This window comes from Bos javanicus, chromosome 19 (genome assembly GCF_032452875.1).
Source record: "Bos javanicus breed banteng chromosome 19, ARS-OSU_banteng_1.0, whole genome shotgun sequence".
Taxonomy (NCBI): Eukaryota; Metazoa; Chordata; class Mammalia; order Artiodactyla; family Bovidae; genus Bos; species Bos javanicus.
In genome coordinates, this window is record NC_083886.1 from 15,570,097 (window position 1) to 15,591,728 (window position 21,632).

The 21,632-nt window shown below is 43.9% G+C and overlaps 1 protein-coding gene and 1 long non-coding RNA gene across 2 annotated transcripts in view; one reads left to right on the forward strand and one right to left on the reverse strand.

The window, feature by feature from the left end:
- Positions 1-1,357: 1,357 nt before the first annotated feature.
- LOC133231770 (C-C motif chemokine 3-like) overlaps positions 1,358-21,632 on the forward strand; it is a 36,176-nt gene continuing 15,901 nt past the window's right edge. The window contains exons 1-2 of the mRNA XM_061390330.1: positions 1,358-1,465; positions 7,213-7,314. Of these exons, the coding sequence (XP_061246314.1) occupies positions 1,399-1,465; positions 7,213-7,314 (169 nt within the window). The 5' untranslated portion in view covers positions 1,358-1,398. The remainder of the gene's footprint in view (positions 1,466-7,212; positions 7,315-21,632) is intronic.
- Positions 12,178-13,336, reverse strand: LOC133231771 (uncharacterized). The gene is made up of 2 exons (XR_009731235.1): positions 12,805-13,336; positions 12,178-12,588 (listed from the first exon to the last, which is right to left on the reverse strand). It is a non-coding gene; the product is annotated as an uncharacterized LOC133231771 (long non-coding RNA).

Consider the following 21,632-nt stretch of genomic DNA (forward strand, 5'->3'; position numbering starts at 1 on the left):
TAGGGCTCAAGAAGCAACAGTCAGGACCAGACATGGAACAACTGAGTTATTCAAAATTGGGAAAAGAGTATGTTAAGGCTGCATATTGTCACCCTGCTTATTTAACTTATATGAAGAGTACATCATGAGAAATGCCAGGCTGAATGAGTCACAAACTGGAATCAAGATTTCTGGGAGAAATATCAACAACCTCAGATATACAGATGATACCCTTCTAACGGCAAAAAGTGAAGAGAAACTAGAGAGCTTCTTGATGAGGGTGAAAGAGGGGAGTGAAAAAGTTGGCTTAAAACTCAACATTCAACCAGTTGAGTTTGGTTGGCAACCAGTCCCATCACTTCATGGCAAATACATGGGGAAAAAATGGAATCAGTGACAGGTTTTATTTTCTTGGGCTCCAAAATCACTGTGGATGGTGACTGCAGCCATGAAATTAAAAGATACTGGCTCCTTGGAAGAAAAGCTATGACCAACCTAGACAGCCTATTAAAAAGCAGAGACGTCACTTTGCCAACAAAGTTCATCTAATCATAACTATGGTTTTTCCAGTAGTCATGTACAGATGTGAGACCTGGACCATAAAGAAGATTCAGCGCCAAAGAATTGATGCTTTGGAATCGTGATGCTGGAGAAGACTCTTGAGAGTCCATTGGATTGTAAGGAGATCAAACCAGTCAATCCTAAAGGAAATCAACCCTGAATATTCATTGGAAGGACTGATGCTGAAGCTGAAGTTCCAATATTTTGGCCACTTGACACAATAAGAAGACTTACTGGAAAAGACCCTGATGCTGGGAAAGACTGAGGACAGGAAGAGATGGGGGGGACAGATGATGAGATGGTCGGATGGCATCACTGACTCAGTGGACACGAATCTGAGCATACTTCAGGAGACAGTGAAGGACAGGGAAGCCTGGTGTGCTGCAGTCCATGGGGTCACAAAGAACTGGACACAGCTTAGTGACTGAACAACAACCTCAAGCAAGCTATTTAATCTTGTCATACCTCAGTCGTGATGCTTAAAGAGGAAAGCATTTTGCACACAGAGGTTGTTGGGTTACATCTCCTATATATCATCTATCTATCTTTTCCTCTCTCATTGTCTTTCCCTTTCTCCCTCTCTTACTTTCTCTCATATGATATATTTATTTATTACTAAGGAGATATAGTTCCCTTGTCTCAAAAACTGGTTTGGAAAACAAACATTGCCCAGCACCACAAAGTTTGTGAGTTTGTTTTTTCCCAGAAAAGTTCACTGCTTGACAAAGTCCAGGATTCAAGTTACCTAAATGTTGACGGTGGCCATGAACTCTGGCCCAGCCTCTGTTTAGGAGGGTATAAATCTCAGCTGCTTGGGTCTTGCTCCATTATCAGCACACAAAGGCCTCAACTAGCAACATGAAGTTGGGTGGTCTCTTCCTCCTGGCCAGTCTCCTCACCCTCAACACAAGGCTCCAGGCAATTGGTAAGTCTCGTCCCACCTTTCAGAACAAGAGAGTCAGGAAGTGGGGAATCTAGGACTGTCCTGTGCAGTCCAAAGAGGGGATGGAGCGGGGATGGGTAAACATGGAGAACAGTCCACATAAGGAGACACTGGGGCACATTTTAATTTTCCCCACGAGTCCCCATGCCAGCATCCCTCTGTGTCTGCCGACCTCCTCTCTCTCTTTCTCCAAAGGCCAACCTCTCCATTTGCACTGCCCTCACCTCCTCCTCTGAACAGCTTCTGGGTCTGTTCCCAGTATTTCTAACCTTCTTCTCTCCATTTGATTCTACCTACAAGCATATAAATTCCTGTATTGTTGAGACAACATTTTTCTGAACCCTCTTCTGTCTTCTCTTTCTCTTTCTTCCAAACCACTGACCCCTGAGCCCTTCCAATAGATCTTCAACCACCACCACTACAGTCACCACTGATACCAAGCCCCCTCCCCCACACTCCACTCTCCAAAGGCACCAATACCTTCTTGATTGACAATCTAATAATTTTTCTCAGTTGTCAATCTCCTTGGTATCTCTGCAGAACTGACATTGTTCAGGATCTTTTCAGTCCAAAACTCTCTATTTGCTCTCTGACGGCTTCTCTCTTTGCTCTTCCTTTCCTGTGCCTTTGGCTTTCTTTTCTTTCTACCAATACCGCCCCCCCCCCCCACCCTTATAGACTCACAGTTAAACATGATTTCTCTGGTTGCCTTGCTCCTGCCTTGAGCTCAGTCACTAAGTCAACCAGTGAGAATTCCAATCCCACTCTTTGAGACTCCATGGACTGTAGCCCACCACGCTCCTCTGTCCATGGGATTTTCCAGGCAAGAATACTGGAGTGGGTTGCCATTTCCTCCTCCAGTGGATCTTCCTGACCTAGGGATCAAATCCATGTCTCCTGCATTGGCAGGTGGTTTCTTCACTATTGCGCCATCTGGGAAGCCTGCTCCTCCCACTCCTATGTAATCAATGACCAGTCTTTGTGAAATCTTCTTTCACAACTTCTCTTACAGCCTTTCCAAACTGACCTGTACCACGCTAGTTACATGCCTGGACCCTTGCAATACTCTTGGAACTCTCTCTCATCCAAAACACATATTGTGTGTTGAATTCCAGCCAACTCTATGCATGAATGTGAGAGTGTTCTTCCCAAAGTGCAGCTCTAATCAGGTGACTGATTTCCTCAAAATGCAAATGTGTTCTCTTATGTGACAACCTCCCCAACTCCTGCCTGTGGAAATCTCCTTAATCCTTAAAAGCCCCACTGTACTGTCTATCTCCACCATAAGCATAATGGACATACTCATTCCTTCTAGATTAGGGCAGTAGTTCTCAAAGTTTAATATGACAAGAATCATCCAAGGAGCCTGTTAAATTGCAGACTGTGATTCAGGTCTGGAGTGGGGCCCAAGATTACGAATTGTTATTAAGCTTCATGGTGATGCTAATAATCCTGCCAACAGACCACATTTTAAGTAGAAGAGACTCTGCCAGCAATTTTGAATCACCCCAAAAAGCTTGTTAAAAGAAACCAATGCCAACATCCTCTGCTCAGGCTCTCTGAGGTCTCTAGCTTTCTCTGTGTGGGGTGTGTGTGCTTACTGAGATAAAATTTACCATTTTAAGGTGTACCACTCAGTGGTTTTGATATATTCACATTGTTGGGCAGCCATCTAGCTGTCATCTAGCTGTAGCTCATTTTCATCACCCTCAAAAGAGATCCCATACCATTATCCAACTCCCTGTTCTGAACTTCCCCCACCCCTGACAACCTCTAACCTACTTCCCATCTCTAAGCATTTTTCTATTCTAGATATTCCATATAAAGGAAGTCATTTAATAATGTGATCTTTTGTGTCTGGCTTCTTTCACTATTTTCAAGGTTCATTTAAGTTGTAGCATCTATCAGTACTCCACTCCTTTTCATGGTTGGATTATGTGGATCTACCAGATATGATTTATATATTCATCAGTTGATGGACACTTGGGTTATTTCTACTTTGTGGCTAGTATGAAGTTAATGCTACTACGAGCATTTGTGTGCAAATGTTTGTGTGAACATATTTTCAATTCTGTAGGGTAAAATTGCTAGGAGAGGACAAAAAATTGCTAGGAGTGGACATAGTCACATAGCAAGTCTATGTTTAATTTTTTGAGGCACTGCCAAGCTGTTTTTCACAAAGCCTGCACCAGTTTAACCGCGATCAACCAGCAAGAGTTCCGATTGCTCCCATATCCTTGCCAACACTTGACACCTGACGTTTGATTATAGCCATCATAGTGATTGTGAAGTGGTATCCCACTGTGGCTTCAATTCACATTTCCCCAGTGACTAATGATGTTGGACACTTTTTCATATGCTTAATGATCATTTGCATATGATGTATTCAAGAAATAGCTAGTCAAGTCCTCCTTTTGCAAAATAGAAGTATTTGTCCTTTTCTTGCTGAGTTGTAGGAATTCATGATATATTCTGAACATTAGACTGTTATTAGATATATGATTTGCAAAGATTTTCTCCTATTCTATGATTTGTCCTTTCATTTACTCAATAGTGTTCTTTAACGGAAAAAAAAGTCATTAATTTTATGAAGTGCAATTTCTTTACCTCTTTTGTTGCTTGTGTTTTGGGTGTCATTTCTAAGAAATCATTGCCCAATTCAAGGTCACAAAGATTCACACTGATGGTTCCTTCTAAGAGTTTTATAGTTTTAGCTCTTATAGTTAGGTCTTTGATCCATTTTGAGTGAATTTTTGTGTATGTAGGTATATACTATGTATGCATGCATTTATGGTTTGAGGTAGTAATCCAAATTTATTTTTTTACATGTGGATGTCCATTTGTCCCAGCATCATTTGTTGAAAAAAAAAAATCCCATTCTTTCCACATTGAATGGTCTTTGTCTGTGTGTGTGTGTGTTTAAATCCCAGCTAATTCTCTAGCACAGTAATGGTTAAACCACTTCTCTCCACTCTTTTCTGTACCTCTTTCACGCCACTTTCTATCAAAGGTTTAATGTTGTGAATGACAGTCTGTTGAGAGCAAACTTTGATTTCCCACCCTGATTATTTCTGCCTTGCTGATGTGAAACCTGACTCATACCTCTATTTCCTCAAATATCGAGTCCCTGTTCTTTACATACAGTAGGTATTTTTTAAGGAATAAGTTGATGAATTAGAAACAAGGGAATGAATGAGTAAATAAACTATGAACGAATGAATGAATGGCTGAACGTTAACAAAGGGTTATGATCCCCAGCCTTCCTCCACAAATTGGCAACAGCTTATGAAATCCTAAAATGTCAGAGACATGCTGTCTCTGGGAGAATCTCTAGTCCAGCTCATCTGGACTCATCAGCGTCATCTGGAGCCCTCATTAAAATATACACGTATAGGATCAACCCTGGAGAACCTGAGTAATCAAGTCTGGACCAAGACCTACTCTCTGTAGTTCATTTGAAAGCTCCCAGATGATTCTGATCATCAGCCACATTTGAGAGTCACTCATCTAGTCCAACCTCTCTTTACTTGCTCAAGCCACACACCAGACAACTCCCATTTACAGACGATAACAGGGAAACTGAATGAGATTCATAGTGAGGGTGGCAGAAGCAGGTCAGCCACTGGTAGGACCCACAGTGAGAATCCTCTTGTAGGTGGTGATGTGCTTGTTGGTTGAGATGTTCTTTTGCCCAAGACTTTGAAGCAGCTTTGAGGATCTGCCTCCATCTTTAAACTCTATCTCTATGAGTATCAAGACTAAAATCCAATAAGTGCTTCTATCAGAAATAGTTTCTTTGTTGATGTATGGCAGAAACACAATATTGTAAAGCAATTAACCTTCAATTAAAAATAAATATTAAAAAAAATAGTTTCTTGACCTCTGGGAGCTCAACTCTGTATTCAAGGTTAATTTCACTGAGTTGCGTAACACAAGGGACATGTGCGTTAATGGTAAATAACCCTGAATTCAGATCTGAATAACCCAGATCTTATTTACTGGAAGGGTCAGATGAGGTTCTATTGGAGCTCGTGTTTACACAGTGAAGTCCTAGATCAAAGTGTATCCTGAGTCTATTAGGACATGGTCATTCACAACATAAATAATCATGGTATTTAAGTGTCTCAACCCAGTCTTTTCTGATCGTGAAGGTGTCTGTGTGGGGCAGTGCCAAGAAGACCGGGACGGCACGGCAGGAGAGAAGTGCGTCAGCAATGGCTGTGGCCACGTGTGCTCACCAGCCCCGCAAGCAAGGCTGAGTGCCCTGCCCGAATTCCTCAGCTCCACAGGAATATGCCTGGTCCCGCCCAGCCTTCCAACTGCTTAACACACACACACCCGAATAGTTCAAACAGTTACCTTATACTAAGTTCTTTGAGTACTACCCACTACCCTGCATGCTAAGCCTCTTCATTCGTGTCCCACTCCGTGCGATCCTATGCGCTGTAACCTGCCAGGCTCCTCTGTCCGTGGGATTCTCCAGGCAAGAATACTGGAGAGAGTTGCCATGCCTTACTAGTCCTCATTTTGTTATCTCTCCAGTACTTGGGTTAGCTGACAATCCATTCTTAATAGATTCCTCAGGAAGTTCCCATGGGAACGATATCCCGAGTCTTCTCCATCAGTCACTGCATTGCTTCCCACAGATTTCTGCACAGAGGCAGACACCTCACTGCTCTGGGGGAGTTTAGTGTTGTGTCTCCTTTCATCCACTCGTATTTTGGAGTTTGAGGGGATACCTTATTCCGCAGTTTTGTCGTCTATGTGTTTTAAATTTTGCTATTTTGATAGCTTTGTGTGTGTGTTTATGGGGAGACTTTAGAAAATTCAAAAATGTATGCAATCTACACAATTAAAACCATTTTTCCAGAATCTGACATTATTTTTGTTGAACAACTTCTTTTGCCTTTATGAAGTGTCTGCTTGATCCTTTTGCTCATTTTTCTGTTATGTTATCAGTTGGTGCTATTGATTTATAAGGAATTCTGGATGCAAGTTGTCTGTTGTATGCTTGGATTATAAACAGTTTCTACTAATGTGGCTTTCTTTTCACTCTCTTAATGCTGTCATTCAATGAAGAAACATTCCTAATTTTAATGAGATTCCATCTGCCTATCTGTTTTAATGGTCAGTAATACTTCTGTGATGTTTAAGAAATACTTGCCTATCCCAAGATCATAAAGCTGTTACAGTATCTTCTAGAAGCTTTATTGCTTTACCTTTTAATTAGGTCTATAACTTATTTGGAACAGATTTTGTTGTGTGGTATGAGGTAAGAGACAAGATTCCTTAAAAAAAAAAAAAAATATATATATATATATACACATATATATAAACAATCCAGTTAACCCAATTGCATTTCAGTTCTGCAGCTTTGCTTAAAATTATCTTATTTTCTTGATTATTGTTGGTTTAGGGGAAGCCATATAAACTTTTAGAATAAGCTTACCCATTTTTGTGAAAAATTCTTCTATGATTTTGACTGGGATAGTACTAACTTTATTGGGGTGGGAGAAATGATATGTTTATAACACAATCTTTTCATCCATAAACATGGCGTCTCTCTCCACTTATAAGATAGCTAATTTTTTTTTTCTTAGTAGTATCACATACATTTCTGCACATAATTGGTTAGATTTATTTTTTGAATGTTATTGTAAAGGCATTTAAATTATTTATTTTCGAACTCAAGACTTCAACGCTTTTAACTGCATCTTTCCTCTTGTCAGGCACCTGTGTGAATGAGTGCAGAGAAGACAGGGACTGCGGGGCAGAAAGAGAATGCCTCCAAGTGGGCTGCCAGCACGTCTGCCTGCCTCTAGCTACAGCAGGTGAGTCCTGACTTTCTCCACCACCGTCTGTCCTGCGAGAGTTAGGAGCTTGGGGTTATCTAAAGTTGCACAACTGTGTGGTCGCCCAGAGAAACACTGGAATGCCTGAGGTGTCTCTCTGTTCTTGCCCTTTGAGCAAAAGACTGGTCACTGCACGCTTTCTCCCTACATTGTGAAGTCTGGGAATGCTGAAAAAAAAAAATCTCATTTAATTTTGCACAAGGAATGTTTACTTACTACAGAAAAGTCAGTAAGTACGGGACAAATTGATGGCAAGATGTGCCTATAATCATATTACTGGGAGATAAACATAGTTATGTGTATGCTTATATCCTTCCACATATATATTCTGAGGGTAAGGCCTTTGCACCACAATGAAGATCCCACATGCTGCAATTACCAACAGACGCAGCCAGGAAGAAAAAAAGAAGGGAAGGAAGGAAAGAAGATTTTTAAAAAAAGAGCAAGAGAAGAACTGGATGGGAGTTGGAAAACTAAGAATGGGTGGAATAGAAGCCCTAGGAAAGAGAATAGCATATGCAAAGGGCTGAGGCAAAAATGAGGGTCAGACATTTGAGATGAGAAAAGAAGATTGGTGTGGCTGGAGCTTCAAAACAAGGGAGCAGGCTGAGCCTCAGGAGACAGGCAGGGATCCAATTATGGGGCATTTGGCAGGACATGCTACAAGGATTTTGGATTTTATTCTGGGTATGATGGGAAGCTTTAGAGGGTTTTCAGGTGGCTGCAGTGGAGAATGGAAGGGATGCGGGACGAATGGAAGTGGAGAGACCTAGTGGAGCGTATTGTGGTCATCAGGGCAGGAGATAAGGACAATTTCTATTGGCGTGAGTTTTTTCATGTCTGCAGGTAAAATTTGTGTGTAGGAATCTATTGCAGTTACTTCAATTTTTAAATGAATATTCAGTAAAGAAACAAATTAAAAATACAGCTTACCAGTGGATAAAGAAGATGTGGTACATATATACAACAGAATATTACTCAGTCATAAAAATGAATGAAATGATACCATTTGCACCAACATAGATGGGCCCAAAGTCTGTCATACCGAGTGAAGTAAGTCAGACACAGAATCAGAAACATCATATGGCATCCCTTAGATGTGAGATCTAAAAAGACATGATGCAAATGAGCCTATTTACAAAACAGAAATTGCCTCACAGACTGAGAGAATGAACTTACAGCTTCTGGGTGGAAGGGGGAAAGGGATAGTTAGGGAGTTTTGGATGAATAGGTACATACTGCTATATTTTAAAAGGGTAACCAACAAGGACCTATGGTATAGCACAGGGAATTGTGCTCAATGTATGTGGCAAGCTGGATGGGAGGGAGGGGAGTTTGGAGGAGAATGGATACATGTGTTTGTATACATATGGCTGAGTCCCTTTGCTGACCTCCTAAAACTATCACAACATGGTCAATGGGCTATACTTCAATATAAAATAAAAAGTTTTTAAAAAGGAAGAAAAAATATAGCTTCCCATGTTTCACCCATCTTAGCCTACTTATAGCAAAATTTAAGAAGTCCTTAATGAGTGCTTAATCAAGTAGAACAGATCAGTCTTAAATAATCAGTCCCATTTAAATTTTTGTGCATTAAATTTTGATAAACAATTTAAGCTGCTTTAATTAATTTATTCAATTTTAAAAAGTACTTTCCACATCCGATCTAACACTCAGAACCTTCCAAAGTACTGCAGTCCTGTAATAACAAATTAAACTTATGGCTATAGAAAAATCAAGTTGTGTTAAACATGTCAATGTTCTCTGTTAACTTAGCCAAGTTCTCTTACATCTCTCAACTCAAAAATCACAAGCAAAAAATAAATTGTTTAATTACACATTTTATATTAGAATTACAAGGATAATCTGTTATATACCCTAAGAGGCCATTAAAAAATGTAAGTGCTCTAAGTTCAAAGTTATATACATGATTCCAGTGATTGCAAATTTATGGCAATTCCCTGGTGGTTCAGTAGTTAGGGCTCAGCGTTTTCATTGCAGGGAGCCTGGGTTCAATCCCTGGTTGGGGAACTAAGATCCAGCAACCAGCATAGAGCTGCCAAAAAAACCCAAAACCTTTTAATTAATCTCTGCATCTGAATATTAATATTTTGGACCTGATTTATATATTTTTAAAATTAATTAATTAATTGTTTATTAACTTATTTGGCTGAGTTGAGTCTTAGTTGGTCCACAGGATCTTCCTTGTATCAGATGGGATCTTTCCTTCAGCGCTCAGACTCTAGTTGGGTCATGCGGGCTTAGTTGTTCCAAGGCATGTGGAATCTTAGCTTGCCACCCAGGGATCGAACCTGCGTTCCCTGCATTACAAAGTGGATTCTTAACCACTGGACCATCAGGGAAGTCCCCACATCTTTCTAGGTTTAATTATCACCTTTGTGAGGCTTACCCACTAAGGTGCAGTGTTACTGTCTTACACAAATTGAGATTACTGGGCCAATTTTATACGGTCTCCACCAGTTCTTCATCCCAGCACTGGAGGATGCTTAGTAGACAGAAGCTAGCACCTCCACTGAGGGTGTAGCAAACATTCCTAACGGCCATGCTAGACTTTTCTCCTGTCTTTAGCTCTTTCGGGACTTCCCTGGTGGCTCAGATGGTTAAGCGTCTGTCTACAATGTGGGAGACCTGGGTTTGATCCCTGGGTCTGGAAGATCCCCTGGAGAAGGAAATGGCAATCCACTCTAGTACTATTGCCTGGAAAATCCCATGGACAGAGGAGCCTTGTAGGCTACAGTCCACAGGGTCACAAAGAGTTGGACACGACTGAGTGACTTCATTTCACTTTACTTAGCTCTTTCAGGACATTCATTACCCTCCCCTCTGGCACTAAGGACACTTTAAGCCAATCCACCAGCCCTTTAGATCCTTCTTTTATTCTCTGTGCTCTGTGTGGGTGGAATCTTGCATCTCCTTCTAAGGTTACAGCTGACGCCCTGCAGCAATTTCTTCCCACGTAATTCAGTTCTGAATGCCTGCGGTCTTCCTGGTGCTCCGCCTTGACTCCGGGTGCCTGGTTGGATTCTGCGCACCGGCCAAGCTCTCACCCGCTTCTGAGGCACATCCTGAGGTCAGGCGGGTGAGAGCCTGGATGAGGGTGGTGGTGGAGAAGCCAAAGTGGCTGGAATTGAGAGAGATTTTGAGAGAGTTGACAGGATTTGTTGATAGACAGGATTTGTTGATAGATTGGATGGATGGATCAGGGAGAGTGTTTCAAGGGTGACTTCCTGTTTTCATCTTGAGCAGCTTGGAGGATGGAGGTTCCATTCCTGAGGAGGGGGGCTCAGAGAAGGAGCGCAGGCGCGGTAGTTACAGCTCCACATTCAGGGGACGCTGGGTATCCACCCAGCTCCCCGCAGGCCCGAGCACCCCAGTAACCCAGGAGGAGAGCCGACCTGCCTGGCAGCGGGGGTGAACGGCCACTGTATGCCACTTGTAGAGCCTGTTCTGCAGAGGTCGTCAGTGGCCCCTGCCGTGCCCACCTCCTCCCTACCCTTCGCCCCTGCACTCCCGCCCGTCCTTCCCGGAGACCCCAGGTCTCCCCACCTCCTCACTCATTCTAGTCTCTTTGCCTTTGAGATTTGAGCTTCCATCCCATTTTAGTGTGGATGGAGGTGCAGAGAACTGGTTTTCCGATGGGATTTGTGTGAGCCCAAGAGCACAGGGGCGCTGAGGACTGGAGTTTGGAAGAGGAGGGGGCCGTCCAGTGAGGAAATGGCCTTGGCCAGGGCAGCCATGGGCTCCGAGGACAGACTGTGCTCTTTTCCTGACTTTGCCCCTGACAGTAGGTGGTCGTCCGCTCCCCACTAAACTCACGGATGGACAGAGACCTCTGACCTCTGGGGTCGAAGAGCATCAGTCCTGCCCAGGAGTTTAGGGTTGAGGCCGACAGCCATGGCATGCCTTCCCCAAGGACTGAGTTGGAGGGCGTCTGCTGGGCCACACTGGTGTCCCTGAGGCCCTTCTGCAGTCTGTGTCCAGTGACACACGGCCAGACTGGCATCAGCCTCTGCCTCCTGCCTGCCTCCCTTTCCTCCTCACGCCCACAGAGCACTGCCCTGTACCTGCCTCTGTCTTTAGTTGAGGAGGTGGTGAGGATGGCCACATTTCCAAGATCACTTTTACCCCAGGTGTCAAGGATAAGGGTCAGGCAGCATCTAAAGAGACTGTAGGACTTCAGCGTTGGGGTGCATGGATTGTGGATGGAGCACGGATTTGGGGGAGAGCACATATCTGATTGAGGGATTGGGGGCAGGAGGAAAAGGGGACGACAGAGGATGAGATATCTGAATGGCATCACCGACTCGATGGATGTGAGTTTGAGTGAACTCTGGGAGATGGTGATGGACAAGGAGGCCTGGCATGCTTCGATTCATGGGGTCGCAGAGTCAGACACGACTGAGCGACTGAACTGAACTGAACTGAACAGATTTGATGGGCGAGCACAAGGGGGCGCTATTTACAGGCGGTAGAGGGGTGCACCGAGAAGTAAATGTTTTGAATGGCAGAGACCTGGGGAAGAGCTTTCTAGGAAGGGTGAGCCGCTCTGCCCACTTGGACGAGGGAGTGACCAGGTGTGTTTGCTGTGCACCTGAGCTCTGCACATGCAGACAGAGGGTCTCCCCACGGCCGTCTGCATTCACACTGTTCGCCTTGTCTAAGGACCCTAACTGGGGTTACTGTTCGTCCTCCTCCTGGTCCTAACTACGCCTCCATCATTCCACTATTTACATCTACTCCTATTGAAATGTTTACAAGGCCCCGGATACGCAGTAAATACCATAGAAGTGTCTGTAAAATCAAAGAAATGACCAGGCTGTCTGTGAGAGAACCAATTTAAGCCACCAGTCCCTTTCTGCAGCACGGATTTATTTCAAGACCTGAGCGCCTGCAAGGGGACGACAGATGCTGTCTGGGGGCCACAGTCTCCTCTGGCCCCAGAAGGCGGAGCTTCACGGCAAAGCTTCGGGAGAGCGCAGACCATGAGAGCAGGAGCACGGAAACGCGAGCACGGGCTTTCATTCGGGCCAGGACTCGCCCAGGGCCCATCTTGGGTGACGGAGCTGGTTGGGGAGGGGAGGTGGCTCTGTGGCTTCTTCTCATGGTCCCTCGACTGTGAAGGTCCCACTGTTCCCAGCTCCCTTGGACGTTTGGCCCAGGTATTCGATGTACTTCTGCACCCAGGCCTGGCTTGGGTCGGCACAGATTGATCGCCCACTTCTGGTCTGGAAGCTGAGGAGCAAGAAGGAGAAGATGAGAAACGGAGAGTCAGCAGGCAAAGAAGAGTCCGTCCCACCACCCCAGCCTCTCCCTCGACCCCCACCAGCAGTGCCTCCTGTGTCACCCCCACCCCACCCTGCTCTTGTCACTGTTCCTAGAGAGTCCTGTCCCCCTTCCCTCTCCCAGCCCTACTGGTTCTTGAGATTGCACCCTTTCCATTGTACTTACATGATCCCTGGCTGGGGGCACTGGTCCTTCAATAATTTTCCACACGAGAGAGTGGGATTGCCATTGACATGTAGGAGAAACAGCAGGTATCAGCTGGTTCTGCCACACCTAGGGCTGTAAGATGCTGGAAACTTCTCCATGAGAAAGCTTAGACCTCTATATGCACCCCCACAGCCCCTGAGGAGGGGAGCGGGAGTGTAGGGCGGGAAACATGAGACAGGAGCATCTGGCAGGAAATGTTACGATCTTTCTCCTCCCCACCCCACCCCCTTTTAAAACATCTTCTGGCTGCACTCCCAGGCATGTGGGATCTTAGTTCCACAGCCAGGGGGGGAACCAGTGGCTCTGGCAAGACAGAGTCTTAACCACTGGACCACCAGGGAAGCCCCCTCCCAGCCCTTAAATTGTTCTCCTCTGAGACATCTCCTCCCTCCCACTGCCAGCCCCTCCCAGCCTCATCTCCCAGACCCTTTCCAGGGCTGGGATGAGACTCTGTGGTCCTAGTGTTTCAAATTTCTGATTGTCCTCAGGATTCAGAAATAAGAAATCAGAATTCCTAGAAAATCTCAAATCATAAATTATTTCATATTTGTCTTTTTTAAAAAATTAAGATATAAGTGGATGTATAACATTGTATTTATTTTAGGTGTACTGTATGCTTAAATTTAAAAATTTTTAATTTTATTTGAAATTACTTTATTTAAACTTTATTTTATTTTGAAGTATAGTTTATTTACAATGTTGTGTTAGTTTGTATATTTTTTGCAGCACTTTATTCTCAGTTTTTAAAAATAATGTAACTATATAGTAAACAATGGATCATTTTTTGCTGATAGGGTTTTTTTTTTAAGTTTCAGAGGTTTTCTGTAAAAATAAATAAATCCAAGGTAATAATAAATGATGTTTCTATATATAGTGACAAGATGATAGACTTGGTAACACATTGAATGTTCTCTAGCAAATAGAGACAGTTGATAACAGAAAACATGAAGGGAGGGTCCATTAACACAAAGTAAAGGGTTAATGAAAATCATTTAAAAATTGAAAAAAGTGCTTTAACTATTTGATATTTAAAAGATTTAAAATTTATCATTCAAAAGTAAAAATTTTAAACATAGGAAGCATTGAGACTTCTCTGGTGATTCAGTGGTTAAGATGCCACACTGCCAATGGGGCCCAGGTTCGATCCCTAGTCAAGGAACTAGATCCCACATGCTGAAATGAAGATCTAATGCAGCCAAATGAATACAGCAAACAAAAAACCCTAAACAAACAAAATAAAACACAGGAAACGTTAGGTGCAAGCTATTTGCAGTCTTTACTTACCTTTGTTTAGCTTCAAATATTTCAGACATAGAACATTTTTTCCATATTGGGTTAGCCAAATTGTTGAAAGAATGTCTAAATGCATTTTCAAGTTGGAGTTTGAATACTAAATGCTTCATATAATCTAATTTCCTATTTTAACGATGGACATGTCTGCTTGTCCTGAATTTAGTTTCTCCTTTCAAATTGGTGTTGCTTTGGCAAATTTAAATTTTACAGAAAAGTTAGCCAATGTTTCTGCTGTCACGTCCTAGTATTCTGTGACATTTACACATTGACTCTGTGTATTTCTTCTGTCAAAGCATTTATAAAGAACTATCATATCACCTTCAGCAATTATTCAAACCCTGGGCAATTGAACGTTATGGGCAATGTCAGTGAACATTATTATTCAAATAACATAATACCCACATCTCTGAGCAAGAATCACAGCTGGAGTTGCCCAGTTAAGGACATAATTTGCTTCTCCCAACTTGTTCTTTCTTGAAACACCACTTCTATGATTGTGAAAGTATATGAGTTTTACAAACTCATTAGCATTTCTTAGCTTTGAACTCACACTTTTACCAGTGCAATGGTCTCAAGCTACCAGATGGGGATGACCTCTCCCCTAACTGCTCCCAGTCGCTCCACATGCTGATCTTAGCCTTGAACCTTGAATCTTAACTTACCGCTTTTGTTCTTGATGTCAGCAAATTCCTTTAAGTCAGTAACATCTCTCTGTTGAGTGTCATGCTAATTCTATCAGAAAATTAGAATACTTTTTCCCATTTTCCCAATTGCTCTACTGAGTTTTGGGGGGACTTGTAATTTAGAAAAAAGCATATAATTTCCTGAGAAATATAATTTCCCACATGAAGGTGTTAGTGGATGCCTAGGGTGGGCCACAGCAGGGCGGGACTGTTCCCCTGCATCTGAGAGGACCCTCCCTTACAGGTCTGGCAGTGGCGGGGACTGTTAAAAGTGGGAGGTTTGCTCGGCTCAGAGGAGCAGGGCCTTGGCTAGGAGGCAGGAAAGCTCCATTAGTCCTTGTTTCTTCTCCTGAAAGCTCTGTCACTCCAGGCAGGACACCTACCCTTTTTGAACCTTTGTCCTTAAAATGGCAAATAGTAGCCTTAGGGCAATTACTGTGCAAACTGATATTTATACTGATGATTGTTTTGTGCAATAAAGGCCTTATTATCCCCACGGAACAGATGAGGAAGCTGTGGGTCAGGAAAACTAGACAAGACACAGAAGGTCACAAGCTGGCCAGAGCAGAGTTTCCAGACCCAGGCTCCCAGAGGGAGAGATGATCTGCTTCTGCCCCCAGTGCATTCCAGCGTGTTGCCTGAGCGAGTGGCACAGAGTCATCTTTTTATGTATATACGGGATAGATCCTCTCTCATGCTGCTGGGCAGAGCAGCTGCATCTCCAGGTTGGGCATGGGGTCACCAGGTCAACACTGACGCACTTACCACCACTCTGTACCCAGACAACCATTCTGTGGGTCATTTTCAGTACAGTGTTCAAAAACATTACCTGTGTTAGACAGCATTCCATCATAAAATAGGCCTGTGTTGGATGATGTTCCCTGACTGTCGGCTAAGGTGAGTTCTGAGTGCCTTTGAGATGGGCGAGGCTAAGCTACGGTGCTGGGAGGTTAGGTGCATTATATGCATTTTCAAATTCCGGTATTTTCCATTTCCGGTGCGTTTATTGGGAGATAACCCCCTCGTGAGTCGACGAACATGTGCGCTGAGACTCCACTACAGGCCTGGTTCCTGGCTTAGTTCCTGAGGTGGCTCATCTCCCTTCCTCACAATCACCCTTTGAGAAGTTATCACTGATCCCATTTGCAGATGAGAAGTCATATGACAATAACTGAAATTATTGGAAAGCAGTGAAAAGCTCTTTTGCAGTCAAAATTCCTGGAAAATAGCTGTCAAATATGCCATTTGACATAGTAGGGTGTCAAATGATAGTCCTTGCGTGGAGTGTTGTTCAGTCTTCGATTTTGGTTGACATTCATCTCAGGAGAGTTGTTTCCTGGGAAGCCTCCTCCCAGGTCCCTCTGTGCTGTCTTCTCCCCTGGCTCCAGCCCTCTGCAGAGGGCCAAGCAGGCCTGTTGAGGGCAGTGAGCTGGGGATCAGGACACTGGGGTTTAGCCCTGCCTGCTCTTCCTGTAGCACAGGTATTTACCGAGAGCTCCTACATGGCTCTGTGCTGTGTACACACTGGACAGGTCTTGCAGGGAGAGGAGGGAAGCTGACCCGCGTGTCTCAGGCTCAAAGTCCCCTGAGACCATGCAGACCACAGCTGGGTGTGGCAGGCAGTGGGGACCCTGAGGCCTGGGCAGCGCCCCCTGTCTAAGGGGACAGCACCTCCACCTCAGTCCCATTTGGAGGTGAGCTTGTGGAAACTTGGGCTCATGTCTGCTTGGTCTTCCATATTTGTGAAAGAAATGGGCAATAGGGATTTTTAATGTTACCAGTTTTTCAATGTTGGCAACCATCCAAAGATGGTCAAACGAAGAGAGTGTGATCCTTTGTGGGTTCCTCTCGCCCAGACTCTGCTCCTGCCTGGAGGCAGCTGAGCAGACACCTGGAGGGCTCTGGGTCAGCTTCTCGAGGCTGGGGACCAAAGGCCAGGAAGGCTGTTTTCAGATGCAGGTTTTCCCCACCCCAGGGGAGGGAGAAGTGAGCCTCAACCAGAAATAGGGAGACACCCTAGGGAAAGATGCTGTTTTGCAGGAACCCCAGACCATGTTTTCTAGACCACCCACAGCTCCTCACTGCAGCCCCGCACCCTGCCCACCCCCACCTTCAGTCTCCAGCCCCTGTGTTCTCTTTGTTCAGAGCAGTGAGAGTAGCAGGTCTCACCTTAATTAGCCTCCGAGTGCAGGACGGCAAGAGTGAGGAGGAAGGCCAGGGTAGCCAGGCTGAACCTCATCGTTCTGGGTGCCGACCAGCGACAGGAACAAGGCTGGGCTGAGGACTACTGCATTTTCTGGCTCCTTGAAAGCTGGGCTCTGAGCCTCCTTTATTTGCTGCTCAGGAAGTCAAAACATACAAAAATTTGAGATTGCATGGCAGTTTTGATTCCTTGGAGTTGTAATCAATGCTGCTGTGCAGTGCATGTGCTCTGTGACCCCGTGGACTGTAGCCCATCAGGCTTCTCTGTCCATGGAATCTTCTAGGCAAGAATACTGGAGTGGGTTGCCATTTCCTCAACCAGGGGATCTTCCTGATCCAGGGATTGAACCATCTCTTATGTCTCCTGAACTGGCAGGTGGATTTTTTTCTTTTTCTTTTTAATATAAATTTATTTATTTTAATTGGAAGCTAATTACTTTACAATATTGTAGTGGTTTTGCCATACAGTGACATGAATACCAACAATGAGAAAACAGAAAGAGAAATTAAGGAAACAATCCCATTCACCACTGCAACAAAAAGAATAAAATACTTAGGAATATATCTACCTAAAGAAACAAAAGACCTATGTATAGAAAACTATAAAACACTGATAAAAGAAATCAAAGAGGACACAAACAGATGGAGAAATATACCATGTTCATGGATTGGAAGAATCAATATAGTAAAAATGAGTATACTACCCAAAGCAATCTATAGATTCAATGCAATCCCTATCAAGCTACCAATGGTATTTTTCACAGAACTAGAACAAATAATTTCACAATTTGTATGGAAATACAAAAAACCTTGAATAGCCAAAGCAATCTTGAGAAAGAAAAATGAAACTGGAGGAATCAACCTGCCTGACTTCAGGCTCTACTACAAAGCTACAGTCATCAAGACAGTATGGTACTGTCTTGATGTACCATACTGATAGATCTTGATAGATCAATGGAACAAAATAGAAAGCTGAGAGATAAATCCATGCACCTATGGACACCTTATCTTCGACAAAGGAGGCAAGAATATACAATGGAGGAAAGACAATCTCTTTAACATGTGGTGCTGGGAAAACTGGTCAACCACTTGTAAAAGAAAGAAAACAGGCAGATTATTTACCAACTGTGCCACCTGGGAAGCCCTGTGACCAATGGCATACCTAAAATATGAGAACTCAGTCAATTTAGACAAAGAAAAGAGGAAGGCAGAGAGTGACCCTGGCTTTCACATTTGGCTGATGTCTTGAGGGTGGTGGTCAAGGAGGCCTGGAGACCAGGAACTGTGTCAGAAACAGCCCTCCCTCTCCTGGTCTCCCCTGGGACCCTGGTTAAGCCCCCTCAGTGAGCCTGACCTCAGGTGTGGACCATGAGCTTAGAGGCCGGGTGACTGTCTCAGGATCAGCAGCTCCAGCCCAATGCTGGAGACAGATGTTGGGGTGAATGCAGGGTTCATCCCGAGCACAAGGTCCAGGCCTGATGGGGGCTGGTGGGGAGCAGGGTCCAGGGGGTTCCTGGGATGGCTGGGCCTCACCAGCCAGGGTGGACTGGAAACCTTCACCTACATGGAACAGAAGGGCCCTCCCCCCTGCCCAGCCCAGGGAGCTTCATCAGACCCTTAGCTACCCAGGCAGGGGCCCAGGCTCTCTGCTCAGCCAGGCCAGCCTCCAGGACAAGACTGAGGGACAGTTTCTTCTGGACTGAGCTGGGGGACCCAGAGGCAGGGCAATGTTGTCCACAGAATACAATTGTTGTCTTGTCACCCTAAGTGTGTGCTGCAGGGGCCATGCTCAGGATGCCAGGATGATTTAGTGACCGAGATGGAAGGTGCCAACCATCCTGGGTGCCTGGGACCAAGGAGGTTCCTGGGATGTGGAGCTTTCAATGCTAACACAGGGATGATTGCTTATCCTGCTAGGAGGTCAGGCAGGGGTGACTGTCCCCATGTCCAATCCCACCAAATTCAGATCAGGCACCTGTGTGGTTTTTTTTTTCCCATTTCTTTTCATTGTGATTACAATACATGTAATGTAGAATTTGCCATCATAAACATTTCTAAGGGTACAGTTCAGTGGTGTACATTCAGTGGTGTTAAGTACATTCATACGTTGTGCAGCCTACCCCCATCCATCCACAGAACTTTTTTCATCTTGCAAAACAGAAACTCTATTCCATTCAACAGTGACTTCTCATTCTCCCTCCGCAAGCCACTGGCAATCACTATTCTACTTTCTGTTTCCATGAATTTGACTATTCTAGGTATCTCACACATGAGTGGAATCATACAGAGTTAGTCTCTTGGTGACTGGCTTTTTTTCTCTTAGTACAGTGTCTTCAAGGTGGTCCATTTTGGAGCACATGTCAGAATTTCCTTTCTAAGCCTGAATATTACTGCACTGTCTATATACCATGTTTTGCATGTCCATCCATCTGTTCATGGACACGGGATGCTTCCACATTTTAACTATTGTAAATAAATGTTGCTATGAATGTGGCCATACAAATATCTCTTTAATATCCTGTTTTCAATTTTTTAAAATTTTGAATGTATTCATTTTTTAATTGAAGGATAATTGCTTTACAGAACTGTGTTGGTTTCTGCCAAACATCAACATGAATCAGCCATAGGTATACATATGTCCCCTCCCTCTTGACCCTCTCTCCCACCATCCTCCCCATCCCACCCCTCTAGGTTGTTACAGAGCCCTGGTTTGAGTTCCCTGAGTCATACAGCAAATTCTCACTGGCTATCTATTTTACATATGGTAATGTAAGTTTCCATGTTACTCTCTCCATACATCCCACTCTCTCCTTCTTCCCCCTGTTTTCAATTTTTTTAGCCTATACACCCAGAACTGGGACTGTTGGGTCATATGGTAAATGCATTTTAAATTTTTTCAGGAACTACCACACTGTTCGACAGGCATGGCATCATTTTATATCCCCATCAACATTGTACAAGAGTTCCAATTCCTCCACATTCTCACTAACATTTGTTATTTTCTGTATCTTTGAGAGTAGCCATACTAATGGTGTGGGGTGATATCTCGTGGTGTTAAGTATCTGTGTTTTTATCAGTTTTACATAGTAAGGTTCCAGTTTGTTTGCAAAGAAAATGTCCCCTATTAATAGGAAAAAAGTCAACCCCCTGTTCTTATGCAAAGAGCAGGAACTTTTGATCTAGTCAGAGGCATTGTTTCAAGCCCAGGAATTCACCACTTACAAGCTATGGGACCTTTTGGGTAATTTTGTTAAGCTTTTAGAGATTTGCATGCTTACTGAAAGGTGTTTGTGTTACCGACAGTGAGGTCCAGCTGCTCACCACTCAAAAGCCAATGAAGAGGCCAGGTTGGTGAAAAGCAAAATTTGCTTTGTTTCGGATGCCAGCAACCAGCAAGAATGGATGTCTGTTCAAAGGCCACCTCCCCACCACTGATAATCAGTGAACAAGAGCTTTTATAGACAGAGGAAGGCAGATACATGCAGAAATAGCACAGGCAGCTCCGACAGTCATTTTGAAATTGTCCTCAGGGGTCTGACCTGCGTCATCTTGATTATTTTACATACTGTTAATCTTCAGTTCCAGGGTTGAGTCTGGTTCTCAGAATTGTGGCAGCTTATGTCACAGCTACAGTCTGGTCATCACGTAGGTCACGTCTTCCACCTCGTGAGAGTTTCAGCATCTATTAATAAAAGACAACTCACAGGATATGGATCATAATATTATCTATGGCCCTTGAGAAGGAGCTAAAGGTCCTTGACTATGCTTAATGAACACACTATTATTACATAGTCTCCTGTGACTGTTTTCCTTTGTTTCTGCATACTCTTACTTCTTTAAACTTATTCTTTGGCAAAAGTTTTTCCACAGACAAATGGCAGGTAGAAGATATGGGGGACAAGAACCATAGGTCCTACCCCATTGCATATGTACCCTAACAATCTAAGTGAGTGAAATTTTACTTATGTGCCCATATTGAGACCTTCCTTAGGGCTGAGGTTCATTCATTCAGTAGTTTTTTTTTTTTTTTTTAATGTTACTTTATTTTTAATTTTTAAAATTATTTTCTAATTTAATTTTTTTAACCTATGTTTATTGAACTGCTACTGTGTTCCAGGCACTTTCTAGAACTTGAGGATACAGCAGCAGACAAGAAAAGCAAGGCTTTTGCTCTTCAGGTGCTCAAATTCCAGAGGGGAATCAGACAAGCAACGGAGAGGGAGATGGAGGTATAAGCTAGGAAGAGAATGAGCCAAGGTGTTGCGATGGAGCCTGAAGGTTGAGTGAAGGTTACTTAGTAAGCCAGTTAGGGGAACCTCTTCAGGGGGGCTGTCGTTTCAGCTGGGACTGGCTTGTTGAGGAGGAGCTGGGCTTGCAAAGATCAGGGGAGGTTTGTCCTGGGAGTGCGAACAGCAAGGCCAAGACTTAGAGGTGGAAATAGGTTTGGGACATTTGAGGAATAGGCGAGCAGGTGACTGAAGAGAAGGGAGGTGAGGGCCATTGTCCAGGTCCTTTCTGTCTGGTCACTCGACAGTTTACTTTCCCTTTCGTCCATGTGGGCCCTGAAGGTAGCTGCATCCTGGAGAACAAGTGGGTGGATGTAACAAG